The sequence below is a fragment of the Rhinolophus sinicus genome, linkage group LG06 (assembly GCF_036562045.2).
Source record: "Rhinolophus sinicus isolate RSC01 linkage group LG06, ASM3656204v1, whole genome shotgun sequence".
Classification (NCBI taxonomy): domain Eukaryota; kingdom Metazoa; phylum Chordata; class Mammalia; order Chiroptera; family Rhinolophidae; genus Rhinolophus; species Rhinolophus sinicus.
Window position 1 is genome coordinate 120615945 of NC_133756.1, and position 21052 is coordinate 120636996.

Below are 21052 nucleotides of genomic sequence, written 5' to 3' on the forward strand. Positions count from 1 at the left end.
CAAGGGCCTGTGTTACACAGGAAGAAACTATAGTGCGAAACAGGGAGGCAGCATGCCCAGAACTGGGACCGGAAGCCAAGCCCCTGGCTGCCAGCCCGGGGCTCTTTCTGCCACCCTGTACCTCAGGTACAGAGTGACAGGACAGAGGAAAAACTAGAAGTACATCACTGAGGGAATTTCAGACCAGCAGCCGAGCTAGAATAGGCCTGGATTTCAAACACAGCTAACTCCCTCCCAGGGTCTCGGCGCCCCATCCTGCCCAGCTCTTGGGAGAAGTGTAGTCAGTGAGTGTGCTCTCTCAGACGAAACCGTGTGCCAGTAGGAGAGAAGCCTGGGAGACTGTGGGGAACCTTGGTCTGGGTGGAGAAACAGGGCACCTGTGAATGCCCTTATGACTCCCGAAATCTCTAAGTTTGTGAAAAGAAGTGGGTACTCTGCCTGTGTTGACTCACAAATCCCATTCTACCCAGTGTTCTCTTCGCCTGGGGTTATTCATGGTCAGGCGTCACCCTAGGGAGCCACTTCCTTGGAAATCACCCCTAGGCCCAGCAGTGGGGAGAGAGGCTGCAAGCTATATCATGAGTGGCTTTTTAGATGAAATGGGGAAATGTAAATAAATAGAAAGGTTTATTAGTTTATAAGAAAAGTAAACTAAAAGTGGTGTGTGCCCACACAGACTTGCAAAGCTGAGGGCACCATGGAGCTGTCTGGGTATTTGTTGCTCCCCTTCGTGTCATCAAGGTCCACGCTGGTTGTGACTTTGTCCATGGCTGCCTGCCCCACTCCGTGGGTGCTCCACGGGGACAGAGACCAAGGCTTGTTCACCATTGTAGCCCCAGTGCCCAGCACACACAGGTGCCCTCAGGAAATGGGGAATGGGCGGGAGGAGAGTGGATGATGTGGTAACCAGACCAGTAGAAGCCTCCCTGTAAAGAGACACTCTGAGCCAGATTTAGAAGGGCAAAGACGTGACCCGGTTTGTTAAAGTAGGGAATGGAATCATACAGGGAATAAGGGGACAGAAAAGGACATAGGAGCCTGACAGAATATGTCACGAGAATGGGATAGAAGATCTTGAGTTGGTGTGGTGTGAAAGCCTAGGGGATATTTAAGATGCTCTCCTCCTTACCCCTTCCCTGTGCCTTCCTGCTTCCGATTGGACTCCTGCTTATTCCCACACAGGGCTTCATCAGGCTGGACATGTCTGAGTTCCAGGAGCGGCATGAGGTGAGTGAGTCCTCGGTGAAGCTTGGTTTGGAGGGCCTGTCAACAGGACCACCTGGGTATTTTGATGTAGCTTATGATTTGGGCTGGAGATAATTCCAGCAGCCTGGGGATTTGTCCTTTGGGGAAATATATGTGTAGAGGGCCACTGATCTGTTTTGCATTGCATTTGCTCTGAAGAATAAACATGGAAGATCTGTCTGATCTCCCATCATGATCGGATTCCTGCCACCCCAGGAGACAGGCAGTCCTAACAGTGTATATGAAGCCATCTTCCTATGCATGCCCCGTATTGGAAACTGAAAACATGGAAAGGCCTTCCTAACATGTTTCCTTGCTTCCCCCAGGTGGCCAAGTTTATCGGGTCCCCACCAGGCTACATCGGCCATGAGGAGGGTGGCCAGCTGACCAAGAAGCTGAAGCAATGCCCCAATGCCGTCGTGCTCTTTGATGAAGTGGACAAGGCCCATCCAGATGTGCTTACCATCATGCTGCAGCTGTTTGATGAGGTGAAAGTTAGCCTGGGCTGGAGTGGAGGTGGAGACACCTGGAGGTATCGGGGGCTGTGAACAGTGGGAACCAAGGACCCAGAGGCCTATCTGATCATTCCTCAACTTGCTGCTCCCTGTGTGTACATTCGGGCATTTAGCAGATGTGCCCCCTTTCTGGACCAGGGCCCAGACTGGGCACTCAAGGGAAGACCCGCACTGCCCACAAGTTGAAAATGTCATCACTGCCCAGGCTGCGTTCCAGAGAGACAGAGTGGGGCAGAGGTGCCAGGGTAGAGCGAGACCTGAACTTTTAGTTCCAGCTCTGCTTCATCTCTGGGCACCGGGGACCTCATGTGACAAACAAGGAGGCTGGATCCAAGATAAGCTCCAGGAACCTTTGTGGCTCCTAGAGCCCTTTTCTTCTGAGGAGCTCCAGGCTCATCACAAACAAGACAGGCTACTCCACTGGTGATGCGACTTCTGCATAAGGAGAAGAACCCTCATTTATTCAGCACATTCTGTGTTCTAGGCTTGTGCTAAACACTTTACAGCTGTTATAGCTAATCACAATAGCCAGGCAAGGTAGAAACGATCTCATCTTTTACAGATGCAGAAACTGAGGTTCAGAGAGGTTATAAATGTCTTGCCCAAGGCCACAGAGCTACTCTATGGTGGAGCCAAGATTGGGCTGCAAATACATCTGATCCCAGAGCCCCAGTTCTGCCCTCTGTACCGCTCCTTCCCTTGAGCTGAGGAGAGAGAGCTTATGGTTATGGAGGGGTTGACCTCTGCTCTTTCCAGGGGCCTGCAGAACCGGCATGAGTCTTCGCTTGTACTCCCACACGGGGCTACTTTAGCCAGCACGTGCCAGATGGAGTCCAGCCTACCTGTCCACTTAGCCCCTCCAGCCCCGGGAAAATAGGAAGGGGTTTTGCTTCCCATGTCACAAGTGCAGTAGATGAGGTACAAGACCAAATAGCACACCAGGTACCAAACCAGGAAGACCCAAAACCAAATGACCCCATAGCTGCCCACCACCTTCCCCGCCTGTCCCAGCATCCTTGCTCCTGCCCCAGATTTGTTGTTGTCTTCCTAGCCCCTTAGCTACTCCCTGTCCCCAGGCCCCCGCTGAGGAATGAAGACCAATCATTCAAAAGTCACGTATTCAGTTACTCACATCATGTTCTGAGACCTCCTGCTCTGTGCCAGCCTCTTGATGGGATTCAGGTACACAGCTATGCATCAGACCGAAACCTGCCCTTGGCGCTCCCTGCCTAGTAGACAGGTAGAAAGGAGACATGGTAATAGTTGACATTTTTGCACTTTATATGCCAGGCACCATTCTAAAAAGCTTACAAGTATCAAGTCCTTTAATCCTCCCAGCAACCTGTGATAGTTACTATTACTACCTCCATGTAACAAATGTGGAAACTGAAGTAAAGTGAGTAATTCACCCTTGATTATACAACTGGTCGGAACCTCGGCGGTCCAGTTCCAGAGCCTGCAGCTTAAGTAATAACTACTGTGCAGCTAGAGCCAAAAGAGAGAGGCAGATCTGCAGTGAAGCATTCACAGGAAGGGACAGTCCAGCAGCCTGTTTGGCCTCTGACGTCCCTGGAGAGGTACCTCTGATGGCCTGCTTAGCCCAGGAGGAGGGTAGGCAACTGCTGACTGCAGTACCACTGGGCCCACCTAGAAGATGCTTACCACCCCCACCGGGAAGCCCTGTCCACCCCTCCGCTGCTGCTGGCACTCCACGGCTGCCTTTGGGAGTTGATAATAATTCTTTCCTGCCTGCTCTAGCTTCCGATGCTTGTATCCTTGGTTCCATTGACCAAAGCTGCCCTCCTGGTTTACTTAGCCAGATTTATGCATGTATGCTCCTTGAGGACAGGGACCTTGTCTTACTCTCACCATTCCCATTCCCACTTCTCAGGAGAAGTGCTCTGCCGACTAACTTAATTCCGTGGTAATTCAGCACACCTTCCATGGATGAATAAGTGTTTGCCAGGTGAACAGAGAGGAGAAGGGCCTGCCGCAGACACCTAATGTGCAGAGAAGCACAGGGGCATGAGGCAGCCAGGTGTATTCAAGGAACCGCAGCTGTTCAGTACGGCTCGACTGCAGAGGGAAGTGAACAGAGTGGTGGAGATGAGGTGGGTAAGGTAGATGGGGGCATTTTACCTGGCCCCAGTTAAGGCAAAGGAGCCTAGATTTATTTGGTGGATCATAAGGAGTCTTTAAAGACTTTAAGCAAGAGAGAAACATGATCAGGTTTTCACTGTATAAAGATCCTGTAAGCAGTGGTGAGAGGATGGAAGGAAGAAGAGGGCAGCGAGAACACCATTGAAGACTCCAGGCTAGAACTGGGGAAGCCTGCTCTAAAGCTGGGCCGTGGGGTAAAAGCTACCAGCAGGTTGTGCAGGGCTCAGTGGATGGGAGGAGAGAGGGACGGGCCGAGGGTTTCTGGCCTGGGTGACTGCATAGCTGCTGCTGCCATCAGCTGAGGCAGAGAGCACAGGAGGCTGAGCAGCAGATGGGCGAGGAAGGTGAGCTGAGGTTTGGAATTGTTGACAGGTGATGCCTGAGGGACAGCCCGATGGAGATGTCCAAGAGGCCATTCATCAATTGGAGAGGTCTGGAGCGTAGGAGAGGTCTGTACTGGAAGCAGAAATCTGGGAATGCCCCAGCACAGAGAGGATGACGGGAACCATGGGAAGCCATGAGATCTCGCAACTAGAGAGTATAGTGTGCAGAGAAGAGGGGGCTGACACAGAGCCTTGTGACCTATCCGGAAAGAGTTGGGGGAGTTGGCCAAGCAAGAGGCTGGTTCAGTGTGGGGCGGAGGGGGCACACACAGAACAGCCCCTGCCTCAGTGGTCAGGAGTGAGTCGGGGAGACAGGCAGCAAAAAGCAGCTCGGCCCACTTTGGTGAGTGCCATGCTAGGTGAGGTAGCAAGTGCCAGGAGTTGTGAGGGCACCTAATCCAGTCTGGGGGCATGAGGGAAACCCCCCATGCCCACCCAGCCCGTTCTCCCAAGCATGGGCCCAGAAAAGCAAGAGCCCTAGATGGCACTCACCAAAGCACCAAGCAGGGCTAATACTGGTCACTTCCCAGGTGACCCCAGAGCTTACAGCACACAGCCGAAGTCTCAGGAAGCAGTGGGCCCCCAGGAAGCGCATCCTCTGCTCCTCCCTTCAAGGATAGAAGCAGTGGGAAAATAGCCCCTAGAGCCCTGGGGTGAGCCTTTGCACACAGCCTCCACCCCACCCCCCCCCCAGGATGTGGGCACTCCAGTCATTGCTGGGATGTGGGACAGTGACAGCTCCCTCTTTGGGACACATCTTTATTGCCACGGACTCAGAGGACAAGGAGACATGAAGTCACCCTTGGGTCAGTCATACACTGCACCTGCTCCCCTCACCCACCTGGGACCCATCCTCAGGCCCAGTTATGAGCAGAGCGTGGATCTCTCGGAATGAAATTGCCGCTGGTTATTGCTCTGGCCGGTATAGCAGTGCGCGCACTCAGTCCTCAGGGCTGAGCTCTGTGAACATGCAGTGTCATGCACGTGCTTGGGCAAGCCACACTCAGGCAGACCTGGTCCCCACTAAGGAGCAGATTCTGTCATATTGTCACGCATAAGCAGAAGGCTAATGGCAAAAGCTCAAGAACATCCATTTGTGCCCTTGCCATCCCCTTGTCCCACCCCAAGGCGGGGACGAAGAGTGACTGGGAACTGGATCACGAGGCCCCAGTGAATAGACCTCCTTGGAAGTAACACTTTCTGAGAGGCCTGTGCCTAGGGCCAGTGTAAAGTAAGGCTGAAAAGTACTGGGTACCATGCCCAGCACACAGTAGGTGCTTCGATAATGTGCATTCCTTCCCCGGTTGCCTCTGAGGGCCAGGGTTGGTCTGCCATTGCAGTGGCTTTGGAAGCAAGGACTGACCATGAGTCAGGTCACACCAACAGAGAAAGGGAAACGCTTGAGGAGGATTGGTTACCGGCTGAGCCTGGGGCAGGCAGGAATTGACAGGCTGAGGTCAGTGACCTATCCCCCAGAGTGTGTTCTCCAGCCTGGCAGGACCTGTGCTTTGTCTGCACCCAGAGGAAATCCCACGCAGGTCTCCGTCTTCCCACACCTGTCCCAGTTGCTTCTCTCCAGTAAGGATTAAAGGATGCAAATTAATTTGGCAGAATTATGAGAAAAAAATTTTTTATTAAATTTATTGCAGTGACATTGGTTAGTAAAATTATATAGATTTCAAGTGTACAATTCTATAATATGTCATCTATATATTGTATTGTGTGTTCACCCGAAATCAGTTCTCCTTTCATCACCATATATTTGACCCCCTTTACTCTCTTCTACCACCACCCCCCCTTATCCTCTGGTAACCACTCTTGTCTGTGTCTATGAGTTTTTGTTTGTTTGCCTTGTTTGTTTGTTGCTTTCAGTTTTATATCCCATATATGAGTGAAATCATATGGTTCTCAACTTTGTCAGACTTACTTCACTTAGCATGATAATCTCAAGATTCATCCATGTTATCGCAAATGGCAGCATTTCATCTTTTCTTGTGGCAGAGTAATGGTCCATTGTATATACCGTGTTTCCCTGGACATAAGACCTAGCCAGACAATCAGCTCTAAAGCATCTTCTGGAGCAAAAATTAATATAGAACCAGGTCTTATATTATGTAAGACCGGGTCTTATAGTAAAATAAGACCGGGTCTTATGTTAATTTTTGCTCCAAAAGACACATTAGAGCTGATGGTCCTGCTAGGTCTTATTTTTGGAGAAACACGGTATGTACCACATCTTCTTTATCCAATCATCTATTGAAGGACACTTTCGTTGTTTCCATGTCTTGGCCACCATGAATAATGCTGCAGTAAACATAGAGGTACATAAATGTTTTCAGATTTTTTGGGTAGATACCAAGAAGAAGGATTGCTGGATCATATGGTAATTCTACTCTTAATTTTTTTTAGGAACCTCCATACTGTTTTCCATAGTGACTATACCAATTTACATTCCCACCAACAGTGTATGAGGGTCTCTTTTTCTCCACAGCCTCTCGAACACTTGCTATTACTTATCTTGTTGATAATCGCCATTCTAACAGGTATCTCATTGTGGTTTTGATTTGCATTTCCCTAATAGCTAGTGAAGTTGAACACTTTTCTCATATATTTGTTGGCTGTTTGTATGTCTTCTTGGGAGAATTGTCTGTTCAGGTCCTCTGCCCATTTTTTAATTGGATTGTTTTCTTGTTGAGTCGGAAAATTTTATTTAGGGAAAGAAAATTGTGTGGAGCCTCATTTATCCAGCACTGTTGATAGGACCTCAGTCGCCTGGTGCAAAAGGGAAGGGCACGGGCTCTGGGGTGAAACGGTTTGACCCTCAGCTCTAATATTTTCTAGCTATGAGACCTTGAATGAGTTTCTTAACCTCTCTGAGCCTCAGTTTCTCTGTAGAGGTTGTAAGGATTCAGGCATTCAGCAAGCAGGTACTGAATACCTACTATGTGCCAAATACTGTTCCAGGACCCATTGAGAACAAGACCCAGCCTCTGCCTTCTTGGAGCTTTTAGTGGGCCCAATGCAGTAGTGCGTGGAAAACACTAAACAGGACACCATGATGGAAGTGCCCATGTGTCCACTGTCCACTGTTGTTACTCCATCAGTTCCTCTCAGTGAGGCCCTGATCATTGCTTTTGTTTTAAATGACTGCAGAGTGCTGTCATGCAGTGGTAGCCTTGAGGTTTACTGGGTGGGAAGAGCTCCTTCTTACTCTTCTGTCTCTTCCGTCTGCTGTTGCTCCTTTTCTCTTTCCTTGGTGCATCTGTCTCCAGTATAGATGCTTTCTTCTATGTCACTTCTAGAAAGAGCTAAAGATTCCAAGGAAACTTCCCATGTTGATTAAAGGAGGAGCCTCACTTTTTATCCTTCTCTGTCAGGCCAGACAATAGCTACAAAGATGCAGAGACTATACCTGTTTCAGTTCATTTGGATCCAACAAATATATGTGTTTGCTTAGTAATGACAGTTCAGAGCATTTGTACAGCTTGGTTAACTAAGGATCTTTCTCGAGTATGACCATATCTGGTCCTCACAGTGGCCCAGTAAAACTTTTACAGCCACCTGGGCTTTTCTTTTCATAACACTTAGCCCACTGAATTGTCATTGCTGGTTTCCTAAGTGTCACTCCTCTGGACTGGGAGCCTGTCAAAGGCTCAGTGAGTCACCAGTGCCCTAACACAGAGCCTGGACCAGAGTGGGCTTCCAAGAAAGTGTGTTGGATGGATGCATGTGAAATCAGGCTGACTTCTGGGTGCCAGGGATGATTGGGTGCCCTGATTGGTGACACACAGCAGGTACGTTCTTGCCTGGAGGCACTCTCGGTAGGTGGAGCATTTGTAGCCTAGGGCACTGAGGTGCAGCCAAGGTGTGAGAACAGTGCTCAGAGAACCCAGAAGAGCGAGCAGCTGACTGCCAAGGGTGGGAGAGGCACAGCGGTTCTGGAGAAACCTCCTGGAAGAGGTGCCCAGCCTTATAGCTCCCTGACCATGCAGTCACTGTTCTTTCCCAGGGCCGGCTGACAGATGGAAAAGGGAAGACCATCGATTGCAAGGATGCCATCTTCATCATGACCTCCAACGTGGCCAGCGACGAGATCGCACAGCACGCACTGCAGCTGAGGCAGGAAGCTTTGGAGATGAACCACAGCCGCATCGCCGAGAACCTTGGTATGGCATATGGCCTGAACTGTTGGCAACTGGGCAAGTGCCCAGGCCACCAGCACATCTCCTGGGGGCAAGGATGGCACTGGGGTCCCAGGCCTTGGTGAGGGTCTAGGTAGGCAGTTTTGTCCATAGCTGGCAATGACCAGACACCAAGAACCATACCAGATAGTGGAGAGAGACCGTGCCCTCACTTCTTCAAGAAAGTGACAAGAGGTTTACAGGCAGATGAATGGACAGAGCCACCCCAGGGTAAGGGGCCAGGAAGAGGCTGACTCCCTTTCCTTCCCCTCTCCCCTCCCTGACACTGCTTCCACCATAAGGAACCCCAGGTTTTATAGCACATGAGAGCTGAAAGGGCCTCAGAAAGTACCCAATCCAGTCCTCTCATTGTTCAGGTAAGAAGACCAGGCCAAAGCCCAGAGACGCTGAGGTGCTGACGGGGATCACATAGACCATCGGGCCAGGGCTCTTTTCATGGAGGCCAGAGGGCAGGCGCGTTCCGCACAGTCCCCTGTGGCAATAGGCAGTTTCTGATTCTGTCTCCACAGGGGATGTCCAGATGAATGACAAGATCACCATCTCAAAGAACTTCAAGGAGAATGTGATCCGCCCCATCCTGAAAGTAAGAGGTCTTTGTCCTTCCTGATGGAACCTCAGATGGAGGGGATTCCCTTAGCCATTCTAAAGCTGTAGAAGTCCCCATATCTTCCCCACTGGGGTTCAGTCATTGCCTTTATCCCCGTCTGGGTCACTGAGTTCACCCCACCCTTTATCTGGCCCCGCAGGCTCACTTCCGGAGGGATGAGTTTCTGGGACGAATCAATGAAATCGTCTATTTCCTCCCCTTCTGCCACTCGGAGCTCATCCAGCTAGTCAACAAGGAACTGAACTTCTGGGCCAAGCGAGTAAGAGCGGGGACTGCCCGTGGGTGGGGATGGACCACGGTGGTGTGGGGTCAGGGGCCCTGGGGCACACAGTCTCTCACTGGCCCAGGCCCAGGCATGAGTGGGGAGCAATGGGAAGCACTGAGCCACATGCAGGCACACTCCTGTCTAACCTTTCTCAGGCCAAGCAAAGGCACAACATCACGCTGCTCTGGGACCGTGAGGTGGCAGACGTGTTGGTCGACGGCTACAATGTGCACTATGGGGCCCGTTCCATCAAGCATGAGGTGAGCACAGGAGACAAGTGAGGCGCCTCCACACGCTCCTGCCCGGTGCCCCCACACCCAGCCCCTGGGCTCCCAGTCTGGAATTGTTCATACCCAGAGCAGATGCCCCTTGAGAACCAAAAACACAAGATGACCAAGTCAAGCCCCTTTCCAGAGGGTAACCGAGAATGAACCCCTTCCAGATGGGAAACTGAGTTGGGAACGTCAGAAACTGACATCATTGAGTCATTTGCACAGTCGTGCAAGTTGTGTGTGATTAGTCCTTTGCAGATGAGAAAACTGAAGCTCAGTGTAAGTACTTGTCCCAGCAGTAAGTGACAGAGCCTGGCCTCCATGCTCAGGCCACAGGCTGGCCCAGGCCTTGGCAATGACGACCGCTTCACTTGCCATCTGCAGGTAGAGCGCCGTGTGGTAAACCAGCTGGCAGCTGCCTATGAGCAGGACCTGCTGCCAGGGGGCTGTACTCTGCGCATCACTGTGGAGGATTCGGACAAGCAGCTACTCAAGAGCCCTGAGCTGCCCTCACCGCAGGCTGAGAAGCGTCCACCCAAGCTGCGGCTGGAGATCATTGATAAGGACAGCAAAACCCACAAACTGGACATCCGGGCACCACTCCACCCTGAGAAGGTGTGCCACACCCTCTAGTTACCTGCATATACGTGCCCTCAGCCTCCAATAAAGGCCCCTCGGCTGTGGCATGGCAACTGACCGACCTTCCCCTCATACTGCTCGCTCCTCTCCACCCAGCCTCAGGCCTCTTGCCTCCTCGCAGCCCCTGCAAAACCCTTCCTTAGCTTCAAAGTCCAGAGCAGGAATTTTGTCCTCCCCTGGCCCCTTCATTGTGGGTCTAAAACTTGCTAACGAGTCTCTGAGAGGGAGGTCCCTTATGTCTGTCCTTCAGCATGATCCTCGTGCCCCATAGTCTCTGGAACATTATCGTGTTCCCTGAAGCTCAGAACTATGGCAGCTAAGAACAGATCTGGCTGGAAGAAGACAGGGACCAGACTGTGACCTGCCACCCTGTGCTGGCCCTCATGCAACTGAGTCTCCAGAATGTCTCCACGGAGAGTGGGGAAAGAGTGCAGAGGCCTAGGCACAGAGGTTCTGCAGGTTAGGCTGTAGCTACCTCTTTCCCATGCCCAAAAATTCCAAGGGGAAGGAATCCATAGAACCCTTCCACTTTGCACTGCCATATCATAGCTACTGTTCCTCCTCACCCCACGTCTGAGCTCAGGCCGGACCAGATTTCCCCAGCCTTGGAACTAGGCCAGCATAGGACACCTCTGGGAGGAAGGCTGACTGGGTCACTACCCCCAGCCTACTCTGGGACTGGACAGTACCAAATGACCGAGCCAGCTTAGCTCTCTGGGGCCTCCTTCAGGGGACTGACAGCATAGCTGTAGGGAGGTGTAGGGGGAGAGCTCGGTGGCCATGAAGGCTACCTCAGCCCTGTCTGTACTGTCCCAGCTAAGTTAGCCTAGAGTAAACAGCTGCCCCATGCTGTATCCATGTTTCAGCCTCAGCTTAGGAAGTCACAGCAAGATCTTGTGTGTCCTTGGGCAGCGTCTGCAGTAGCCCCTACCATGGATGATCACCTCATCGCCTTCCCCCTGCAGGGCCATTTGGGAACCCTCCTTTGGTGTTAGCTCATCTCTTTCAGGAAACAGAAGATGGGGCAGGATTCAAAGCCCATTGGGTGATGGAAGAATGTCATAACAATATGGTGGGTATAAGGCAGTCAGCAGGCTCCAGGGCGCAGGCTCCCGCAGGTGTCAGCAATCACCAGCTCGTCCCTCCGGGAGCTGTGTCTGCTTTCCCCTACTTCAGTAGCTGCTATTTTTTTTATTCTTGTCTTGAAATAATTTTAGACTTACAGAAAGTTGCAAAAATAGGAGAGTTCCCATATATCCTTCGCCTAGCTTCTAATACTAACATCTTACAAAACCATGGTATAATTATTATAATCAGGAAATTAATAGTCCTACAAACTAATCTGTTTGTAGGACTAGACATTCAAATTTGGCCAGTTGTTCCATTGATGTTCTTTTTCTGGTCCAGGATCTAACCTAGGATTCGCATTGCATTTTGTAGTCTTGTTTCTTTCATCTCCCTCCACCTGTGACAGTTCCACCATCTTTCTTTGCCTATCATGACCTTGACACTTGAAATGTCCAGGCTGGTTATTCTGTGGAATGTCCCTCACTTTGGGTTTGTCTACTGTTTTTACATGATTAGATTGAGGCTCTGCATTTTTGGTGTGACTACCCCAGAAGTGATGCTGTGCCCTTCTCAGTGCCTCGTAGCAGGGGATAAAGTTAACTTTGATCACATGGCTGAGATGGTATGTGTCAGGTTTCTCCACTATCAAATTATAAATTTCGCCTTTGAAATTACTAAGAATCTTATGGGGAGATACTTGGAAGTTGTATAAATGTCTTATATACCCTTAGAATTTTGCTCACGGATTTTAGCGTCCTCCAATGGTTCTTACTTAAGCAAGTATTACTGTTCTATTTGCCTAATGATAACTCTCTGTTTCCTTATTCCATCTATATTTATTCATTGGTATTCTGTAAGGAAGACCTGTCTCTTTTCCTCCCATTTATTTATTCAATAATTTATATCAGTATAAACTAATAGATATTTGTTTTCTTCTACGAGTTATAATCTGGTACTAATAGAGTTTATTTTGTTGCTCCTTTTGCCCTAGATTTGGCCATTGGGAACTCTTTCAATTTGGCTCCTTTGTTCTTTAAGTATTTCCCCCATCTTTTTTTTTTTTTTTTTTTTTGGTAGCACTTCCTTACTTTCTGGCACCACAAGATGTTCCAAGCTCACATGTTTTTCCTGTCCCAGCCCTGACATGAGCCATTTGTCCAAACAGCACCTGGTTCCTTTTATTTGAGAATGGTACTTAGAAAACAAGATCTGGGCACTCGGTGTGTTCATTGCTACTGGACTGTCATTGTTTCTCGGCCCTTTCAGCACAGAGCTAGGAAATATATGTATGTATGTTAACATATCACATACATCGGAATTTATTATTATGTCTCTCCATCTGTATATTATCAAAAACCATGAGTTCTTGTTGACGATACCTGCAGTTCTAATCCAATACCATAGGATTTGTGACTGCCATTATGATTACTGTTCCTTTCCTGCTTTGTCTCTCCTGTTACCTGTTTTTTCTTTTACTCTTACACAGATTTATCTTAGAGGCTCTAATTAAGTCAGTAGTGACCATCCTGTGTGGAGCATTCCTATTGGATAAAGTTCTTTGGCCTGGCTGTCAGTCCTTTGGTTCAATTAACTGGCCAAGAGCAGCAGGCATATAACTCAAAACCAAATACCTTTTTTTTTTTTTTTTAAGGAGGTTGCAGCTCACAGTGGCCCATGCGGGGATCAAACCGGCAACCTTGGTGTTATTAGCTCCATGCTCTAACCAACTGAGCTAACCAATCACCCCAAAACCAGATAACTTTTGTACAAGAAAACTCAATAGCTACCTTTCTGAAAAGAGGGTAGAGGACTCTCAGATTCTGAGGAACTTAAGTATCACTTCTAGGGATTCTGAGCTAGACCTTCTAGGTGATATTGGACCATACTTCTATACATCCTAAGCAATACTAGGTAATACAAGTAATACTTGCATTACTTGTTCTATGTCTGTTTTTGTTACTAGAATGTAAGCTCCAAGAGGACAGATACCCAGTTGTTTAGTTCTGCCCTATTCATGGAACCTGGCTCAGTGCCAGTACATGGTGACTGTCCAGGTATTGGGATGAATGGTGGGCCCTGTGGCACAGATGTTCACAGTAAGTTCCAGGACAGGGCACTGTTAATTTGTTCCCTGAGCACATATTTATTTGTCATGTGCTTGTGGCTAAGCAGGAGGGCCTGCCAGGGTTGAACCCTTGAGCAAATGGGGCAAAGCAAGACTCAGGTACCTTGTTGAGTTTGTTGGAATGCATAAGGCTGAACTTGGAAATGAAAACGTAACACCTGTATTGTTCAAAAGAAAAACTCAAAGATTCATAGTGAGTATTATAGAAATTTAGAAATAAAAAACACATTTAAGCCATAAGAAAATAGGAAATGGACTAATAAAGTTAATAAAGTAGGAAACTAAAAGAAAAAAGCATAAATAGAAAAATGATTCTTTGAAAATACTAATAACAGATAAAACCGTCTTAGCCTAATAAAAGGAAAAGAGCAAAAAAAAAAAACGATAAGGAATAGATAAATTACCAAAGAAGAAATTGGAACGATGATTAAAATTTTATCCTTTTAGAAGATTGTATTCTTTTATTTAAATTTTTTTATTGATCTATATATGGAAAAGTGCACAAATCATAAGTATATAGTTCAGTGAATTATCACAAAATGAACAAACACCACTGTGGCTATCACTCAGCCCAAAAAAATAGAAGAGTTGTAATTTTTTCCCCCCCGCCGCCTCCCCCACCCCCAACTCCAAGTCAAGCAGTCGTTTCTCAGTCAAGTTGTGTAGGACACAGCTCCATGGCCCATTCTGGTGGTATTATGAGCCTTGTGCTCCCCCTGGCTGATGCGGTTGGTCGCCGGTCGGCCGCTCACAGCAGCTCACGGCAGCTCTTGCCAGCTGCCGGCCACTCACACTGGCTGCCGGCCACTCACGCTGGCTGCCGGCCACTCACGCTCCCCACGGGCTGCTGGCTGCTCACGGCAGCCCAGCTCCAGGTTGAGCCATTGTTCTCAATCTAACTGTAGAGGGTGCAGCTCACTGGCCTGTAATTTTTAATTATTCTATAAACTGCTTCAGACCATGGGAAAAGATTAAAAGATACTCAATTGATTTTTTAAAGGCCAGTGTACCATTAATACGCAAACCTGATAGCCTAATCTCACCTATGACTGACTATAAATGCACAAATTCCAAATAAAATAAAATTGTACACTGTGGTCACATACGGTTTATTTTGGCTATCCAAGCCTCAGTATCAGGAAATCCAATGTAATCCACTACATCAAGAATTTGAAGATTATTAAATGATTATAGACTATTACTAATGTTAATTTTCTTATTTTGATAATATTAGGTAAAAGAATGTCCTTGTTTTTTTAAAATATACAATGAAGTATTTAGAAATTAAAGGCAAAGACAATTTGCAAATGTCTCAGAAAACTTTAAATTATATATACAGCATGCACAGATACATATATATGTATACATACACATATATATATACACACAGAATGGTGAAACGAAAGTAAAGTACTAACATCTGGAAAATCTGAGTAAAGGTATATGCACAGGAACTCTGTATTGTTTTTGCAACTTTTCTGTAAATAAAATTATTTCAAAGTAAAGTTTTTTAAATGAAAAGCGATAAATTTTATTAGTATATGCTGAAAAAGCATTTGATAGAATGTTACAGTTTTGAATATGATTTGATAACTAAGTAAAAGGAAATTATGCATCAAGAACCAATAGCAAATATTTTTAATTGTAAATGCTAAAGCTATTTCTATTAAAGTCTGAAATAAGACAAGATTCAACATTGCTTTAAAAATTTAGGTGAAAGCATTTAGCAAGAAAACTTAATGGATATAAATATTGGAAAATAATAATTATCTTGTTTTGCGGATATATGACTGTATTTAAGAAATCCACGAAGCTGTAGTAAAACCTATTAGCATTAATAAGGAAATCTGGTGAGGATTGAAATAAATTAGACAAATTTACAAAAAATCAAGTTTTTTCTATTCTAGCAATAATCAACTAGAAACAGTAACAGGGAAAGTATTTCATAATTGCAACACATAGGTGTATATAGTTGTTTATATATATACATAAAATACCTCCAGAAGAGGAGAATGGGGTAGAGAGAGGGGGAAGCAATGGAAAATAAAATTCACTATATTCATATTTACACTTTTAAATGTTGAATCATATTAATGTGTTGCCTATTCAAAATTATATAACACTTAATAAATTTAACAAGAAAAGAAAATCATATTGAAGGGCTTAAAACAAGATCTGACAAATAAAAAGACATACTAGGTTCTTGGAAAGGATGACAATATTAAAATGTCAATTCTTAATTTATAATTCAATGCAAACCTAATTCGACTCAGCATTTTTTTGTAATTAAATACAATTAACTAAAGTCATGTTACCCTACAGTGTCCAGAGGTGAAGCTCTGTGGAGCTGTTGTTTTCTGGATCTAGGCTTTCAGGAGACAGGAGTTACTACTGCTGTCAGTCACTACAATCCCACTTGATAGTGTGCAAACTAGAGAATAAGTCCATTTAGCTACCGTCAACATAGCCCTTGCTACAATTATGAGAGGAAGGAAAGGGGAGTCTGACTGGAGTGTAGATTATGTGGATATGGAGAAGAGAAAGTGGAAAATTGAGCTAAAGAGGCAAATTTTCTGATTTCATAGTACCTTGAATGGTATGCTAAGAGAATGAAATGACCATATTTGTGTTTTTAAAAGACCCTTTAATTGTATTGTGCAGAATGGTTTGGAGTGACTTCTGACCAATATACAACAGCTGGAGTAGTTCCAGGTAAACTCCCTTCCCACCTCAAATATAAAAATATTGAATAGGTAACCGGGGGTGGGGGTGGGGACGGGGGGCAGGCAGAATGTCCAACACACAACTGGGCTTGAAACTAAAATATGGGAAATCCCAAAGTGCCCCAAATGAATGGGAACCCCAAATCAGAGGATGTGTGAGAGAAGGTCAAGGAATTCATAGAGACTTGGGACCAAGATATAGGCTGAGTCCTGGGGCTTCAGCATGGAGACGGGAACCTCAAAGGACCACTTCCTTGTGAGATGAAGATTAGAAAAGCACTGCTCAGGGGCCTGGGAATCAGTAGGAAAATACAAGCAAATCTTCCATCACTCGGGGATGTAAGCAGAAGTCACAAAGAAACTAATACACTTTCTGTTTTTGAGAATATGGTCCAAATTCACAATACCCAAATGTTACTAGGAAGTCAAGATGAAAAGCACAAAAAGCTGGTCCTAGGCCAGTGAAACCTATAGGATCCCACAGAAGCAAACAAAACTATTTTGTAAGGATATTTCTGTCTTCAAGTTTTCACAAAGGAACCTGTGGAAAAACAAGTCCTATTGAAAATGTGCTAATAAGGAAAACTTACCAAAAAAAAAAAAAGGAGGAAGGAAGAAAGGAAACCACCATGAAGAAAAGGAAAAGTCAGCAGATGCAGTAAATGGGAGAATTTGCATTCTGAGAATTGTACTATAAGAATCTGAATCTAAAAGAAATGTGCTTAAAATGTTCAGAGACATAGAGGGAAGACTACAAATCATAAGGCAAGATGGACTAGTATGGAAAAAGGTGAAATTGAAAAAGAACATTCTGGGTGTTTTTCTCAGATTTATTTCAACAATTTATTGTGGTCCTAATTGATTTAAGTATTAGATACCAGGACCACTAAGGACTCGGATTCTTAAAGAAGAAAGATTTGGGTCACCCACTGGGCAAAGAACCCTAAGGATCTAAGGAGTTGACTAGGACACGGGGAATATGGAATTGGCAGTGGAGAGGGAAGTCACCATTGTGCAGGGCCATGAGCAGTTGCACAAATAAGGAATGTAGCCTCCACCACAGTCCCGGAACTATGCTCACCGTCCTCTAAGTATCATCATTCAAGTCTAATCCCACCATGCCTCACGGTTCCCAAGAGGTCTGAACCTCAGTGGTCACCCACCACCACGTCACACACTGCTTCCCAGCCCTTCCACTGTGCCCTCCAGCACTTACCTTCTATAATCAGTAAGGTCTTCTGTGTAAGCACCTTCTTACTGGAACATTTGCTTCATCTCTTCACCTTTACTGTCTTCTAATGTCATTGCTTATTTTTGGCTGTTCCCTAAGATGTTGCTTCCCCTGTAGCTCTCTTAAGCGGGTGCTGCTTTTATTGTCAGACCCAGGAAGTGAGCCCTCACTAATTCTCCATGATTACTTCTCATCCTTCCAGGGTTTTGTGTTTTGCTTTTTTAATTTAGCAGTTTGATTCTTCAGCCCTTTTGTTGCCCTACCTATCTCTCAATAACTGTCCCTCATTCAAGGAAGATTTTAGCCCTTGTATCATTTTCTTCCCCAAAACATGGTATCATTCTTTGTGGCTTCAACTTTCCATGAATGACTTATCCAACACCCTGCTTTCCTTACATTTAGTGAACCTTTCCTGCCTTTGCCCACCTCAGGCGCCTATGTCATGGTCACATCCTAAATCTTATCAACAGTAACAGCATTTCCTCCAAAACCCCCATCCTTCTTTGGCCAGTCTGTTGTCCAGAGTAAATAATTTTTACAACTCGACAATAAAAAGACAGCCTAATTTAAAAATGGGAAAGGGCCTGAATAGACACTTCTCCAAAGAAGATATACAAATGGCCAGTAAGCCATCAGTTAGCCATCAAGGAAATGCAAATCAAAACCCCAATGAGATACCACTACACACCCACTACATTGGCTGTACTCAAAAAGACACAATAACAAGTGTTGATGAAGATGTGGAGAAACTTGGAATGTAAAATGATGGACCCACTCTGGAAAACAGTCTAGCAGTCCCTCAAAAGATTAAACAGAGGGGCGAGCCCGGTGTCTCAGGCGGTTGGAGCTCCATGCTCCTAACTCTGAAGGCTGTCGGTTCGATTCCCACATGGGCCAGTGGGCTCTCACCCACAACGTTGCCAGTTCAACTCCTCGAGTCCCGCAAGGGATGGTGGGTTGCGCCCCCTGCAACTAGCAACGGCATCTGGACCTGGCGCTGAGCTGCGCCCTCCACAACTAAGATTGAAAGAACAACAACTTGACTTGGAATAAAAAAAAGTCCCGGAAGTGCGCACTGTTCCCCAATAAAGTCCTGTTCCCCTTCCCCAATAAAATCTTTAAAAAGAAAAAAAAAAGATTAAACAGAGATTCCATATGTCCCAGCAATGGACATATAATTCCACTCCTAAGTATATACCTAAGAGACGAAAATATAACCAACACAAAAGCTTATTTGAATGTTCAAAAAGCCAAAAGTAGAAAACGCCAATGTCCACCAACAGATGAGTGGATAAACAAAATGTGGTATATCTTTACAATGGATGATTGTTTAGCCATAAAAAGAATGAAGCACTGATTTGTGCTACAACATGGAAAAAACCTGAAAACATGCTAAATGAAAGAAGGCAGTTACAAAAGAGCAGCACGTGTTATGATTCCGTTTATATGAAAATGTTCAGATAGGCCAATCCATAGAGACAAAGATAAGTAATGGTTACCAGGCATCGGGGAAGAGGAGAGTGGGCGTGACTGATAATGGGTAGGGGTGTTCTTTTTGGAGTAAATGGAAATGTGCTGGAATTACATAGTGGTAATGGTTACACAACTTTGTGCAACCATTGAATTGTACATGTTAAAGGGTGAGTTTTATGATGTGAATTGTCTCAATTTTTATATCAAAAAATATCAATTTAAAGAAAAAATCTTTTAGAAAGTAGGTTTTTCCAATGTATCAAAGTTAAATGTCAAGAGAATGGAAAGATAAGCCATAAACTGGGAGAAAACATTTGCAAAACACATGTCTGATAAAGTTCTGGTATCCAAAATATACAAAGAACTCTTAAAACCCAACAATAACAAAATGAACATCCAGATTACAAAATGGGCAAAAGATCTGAGCAGACACCTCTTCAAAGAAGTGATACGGATGGCAAGTAAGTCTATGAAAAGATGGTCAACATCATATGTCATTAGGGAATTGCAAATTAAAATGGGATACCGCTACACACCTATTGGAAAAGCCAACATCCGAAACACTCACACACATGCTGGTGAGGGCGTGGAGCAAAAAGAACTCTCATAGGAATGCAACATGATACAGCCACTTTGGAAGACAGTTTGACAGTTTCTTAGAAAACTAACCATACTTACACCACATGATCCTATAGTCGTGCTACTTGGTATTTACCCCAAAATGTTGAAAACTTATGTCCACACAAAAATCTGCACAGAAATGTTTATAGCAGCTTTATCTATAATAGCCAACACTTGGAAGCAACCAAGATATTCTTCAACAGGCAAATGGAGAAGCAAACTTTGATGCATCCAGGCAATGGAATATTATTCAATGCTAAAAAAGTGAGCTCCCAAGCCATGAAAAGACATGGCAAAACCGTAAACTCATATTACTAAGTGAAAGAAGCCAACCTGAAAAGGCTACCTACTGTATGTTTCCAACTATAATTCTGGAAAAGGCAAAACTATGATGACAGTAAAAAATATCAGTGGTTTCCTGGAGCTTGAGGGGTGCAGATGAATAGGTGGAGCACAGAAGAATGTTAGGGCAGTGAAACTATTCTGTATGATGGATAATGGTACATGTCATACGTGTGTCAAAATCCATGGAATGTACAACAAAGAGTGAACCCTATGTAAACTATAGGGGGAAAGCCTCTTGGGGTGTGGGATGGTATGTGGGAACTCTATACTTTCCACTCAATTTCACTGTGAACCTAAAGCTGCTCTAAAAAATAAAGCCTATTAATTTTAAAAAGTTAAACTATGTTCTAATAAAGCTGTATTAAAGAGGTCAAGGTTCGTATTTAACAGGTTAAAATTACAAAACTGGTTTATCTGGGCATACTCAGACACAAACTAGATGCTTACCAGGTGCTTGCTGGGAGAACAAATCACTCGCTGAGCTTTCTATGGCATAATTTCATGATTTGGGTTTATCTTTGATGGTTTCTCCCCATTACAGTAACTTCTCATCCAGCTGGATTTTTCGGGCAAATATATAATTATAATTTCCTGATGACTAAAGCATACCAGCTTAAAGTCCTCACAATGTGGCCGTTAGTGTCCCCAAAGTAATCTAAGAGTTAGGCAGAGCAGCTGTCTTGTATGATCTAGGTCTCAGAAGTAGCACACAATTATTCCCACCATACTCTTCATTAGAAGCGAGTCTATGGAGGTTCCTCAAAAAATTAAAATAGAACTACCATACAATCCAGCAGTTCCACTTTAGGGTATTTATCCAAAGAAAACAAAAATTCTTAACTTGAAAAAATATATGCAACCCCCATGTTCACTGCAGCAGCATTTATTAGGTTGGTGCAAAAGTAATTGCGATTTAAAAGGTTAAAAACTGCAAAAACCACAATTTTGCACCAACCTAATACAATAGCCGAGATATGGAAACAAGTGTCCATCAGTGGATGGATAGATAGTGTGTGTGTGTGTGTGTGTGTGTGTGGTGTGTATACACACACATGGTCTGACAAGTTCACGAACTTGTCACCATGTGCTTACATTGGCAGCACTGTACAAACAGCTCGGTAAGGTTTTATAACCTTGGTATATCAGTGTCTTACAGCTGTGTTCATGTCAACGTGTGG

The 21052-nt window shown here is 45.4% G+C and overlaps 1 protein-coding gene across 2 annotated transcripts in view; it reads left to right on the forward strand.

The window, feature by feature from the left end:
• CLPB (ClpB family mitochondrial disaggregase) overlaps positions 1–12372 on the forward strand; it is a 136137-nt gene extending 123765 nt beyond the window's left edge. The window contains exons 10-16 of one of the 2 annotated variants that reach the window (XM_019744405.2): positions 1183–1227; positions 1572–1733; positions 8313–8469; positions 9015–9088; positions 9252–9371; positions 9533–9637; positions 10034–12372. In XM_019744405.2, the coding sequence (XP_019599964.1) occupies positions 1183–1227; positions 1572–1733; positions 8313–8469; positions 9015–9088; positions 9252–9371; positions 9533–9637; positions 10034–10282 (912 nt within the window). In that variant the 3' untranslated portion in view covers positions 10283–12372. The remainder of the gene's footprint in view (positions 1–1182; positions 1228–1571; positions 1734–8312; positions 8470–9014; positions 9089–9251; positions 9372–9532; positions 9638–10033) is intronic. The other variant, XM_074335827.1, reaches the window with a different exon arrangement.
• Positions 12373–21052: the final 8680 nt, after the last annotated feature.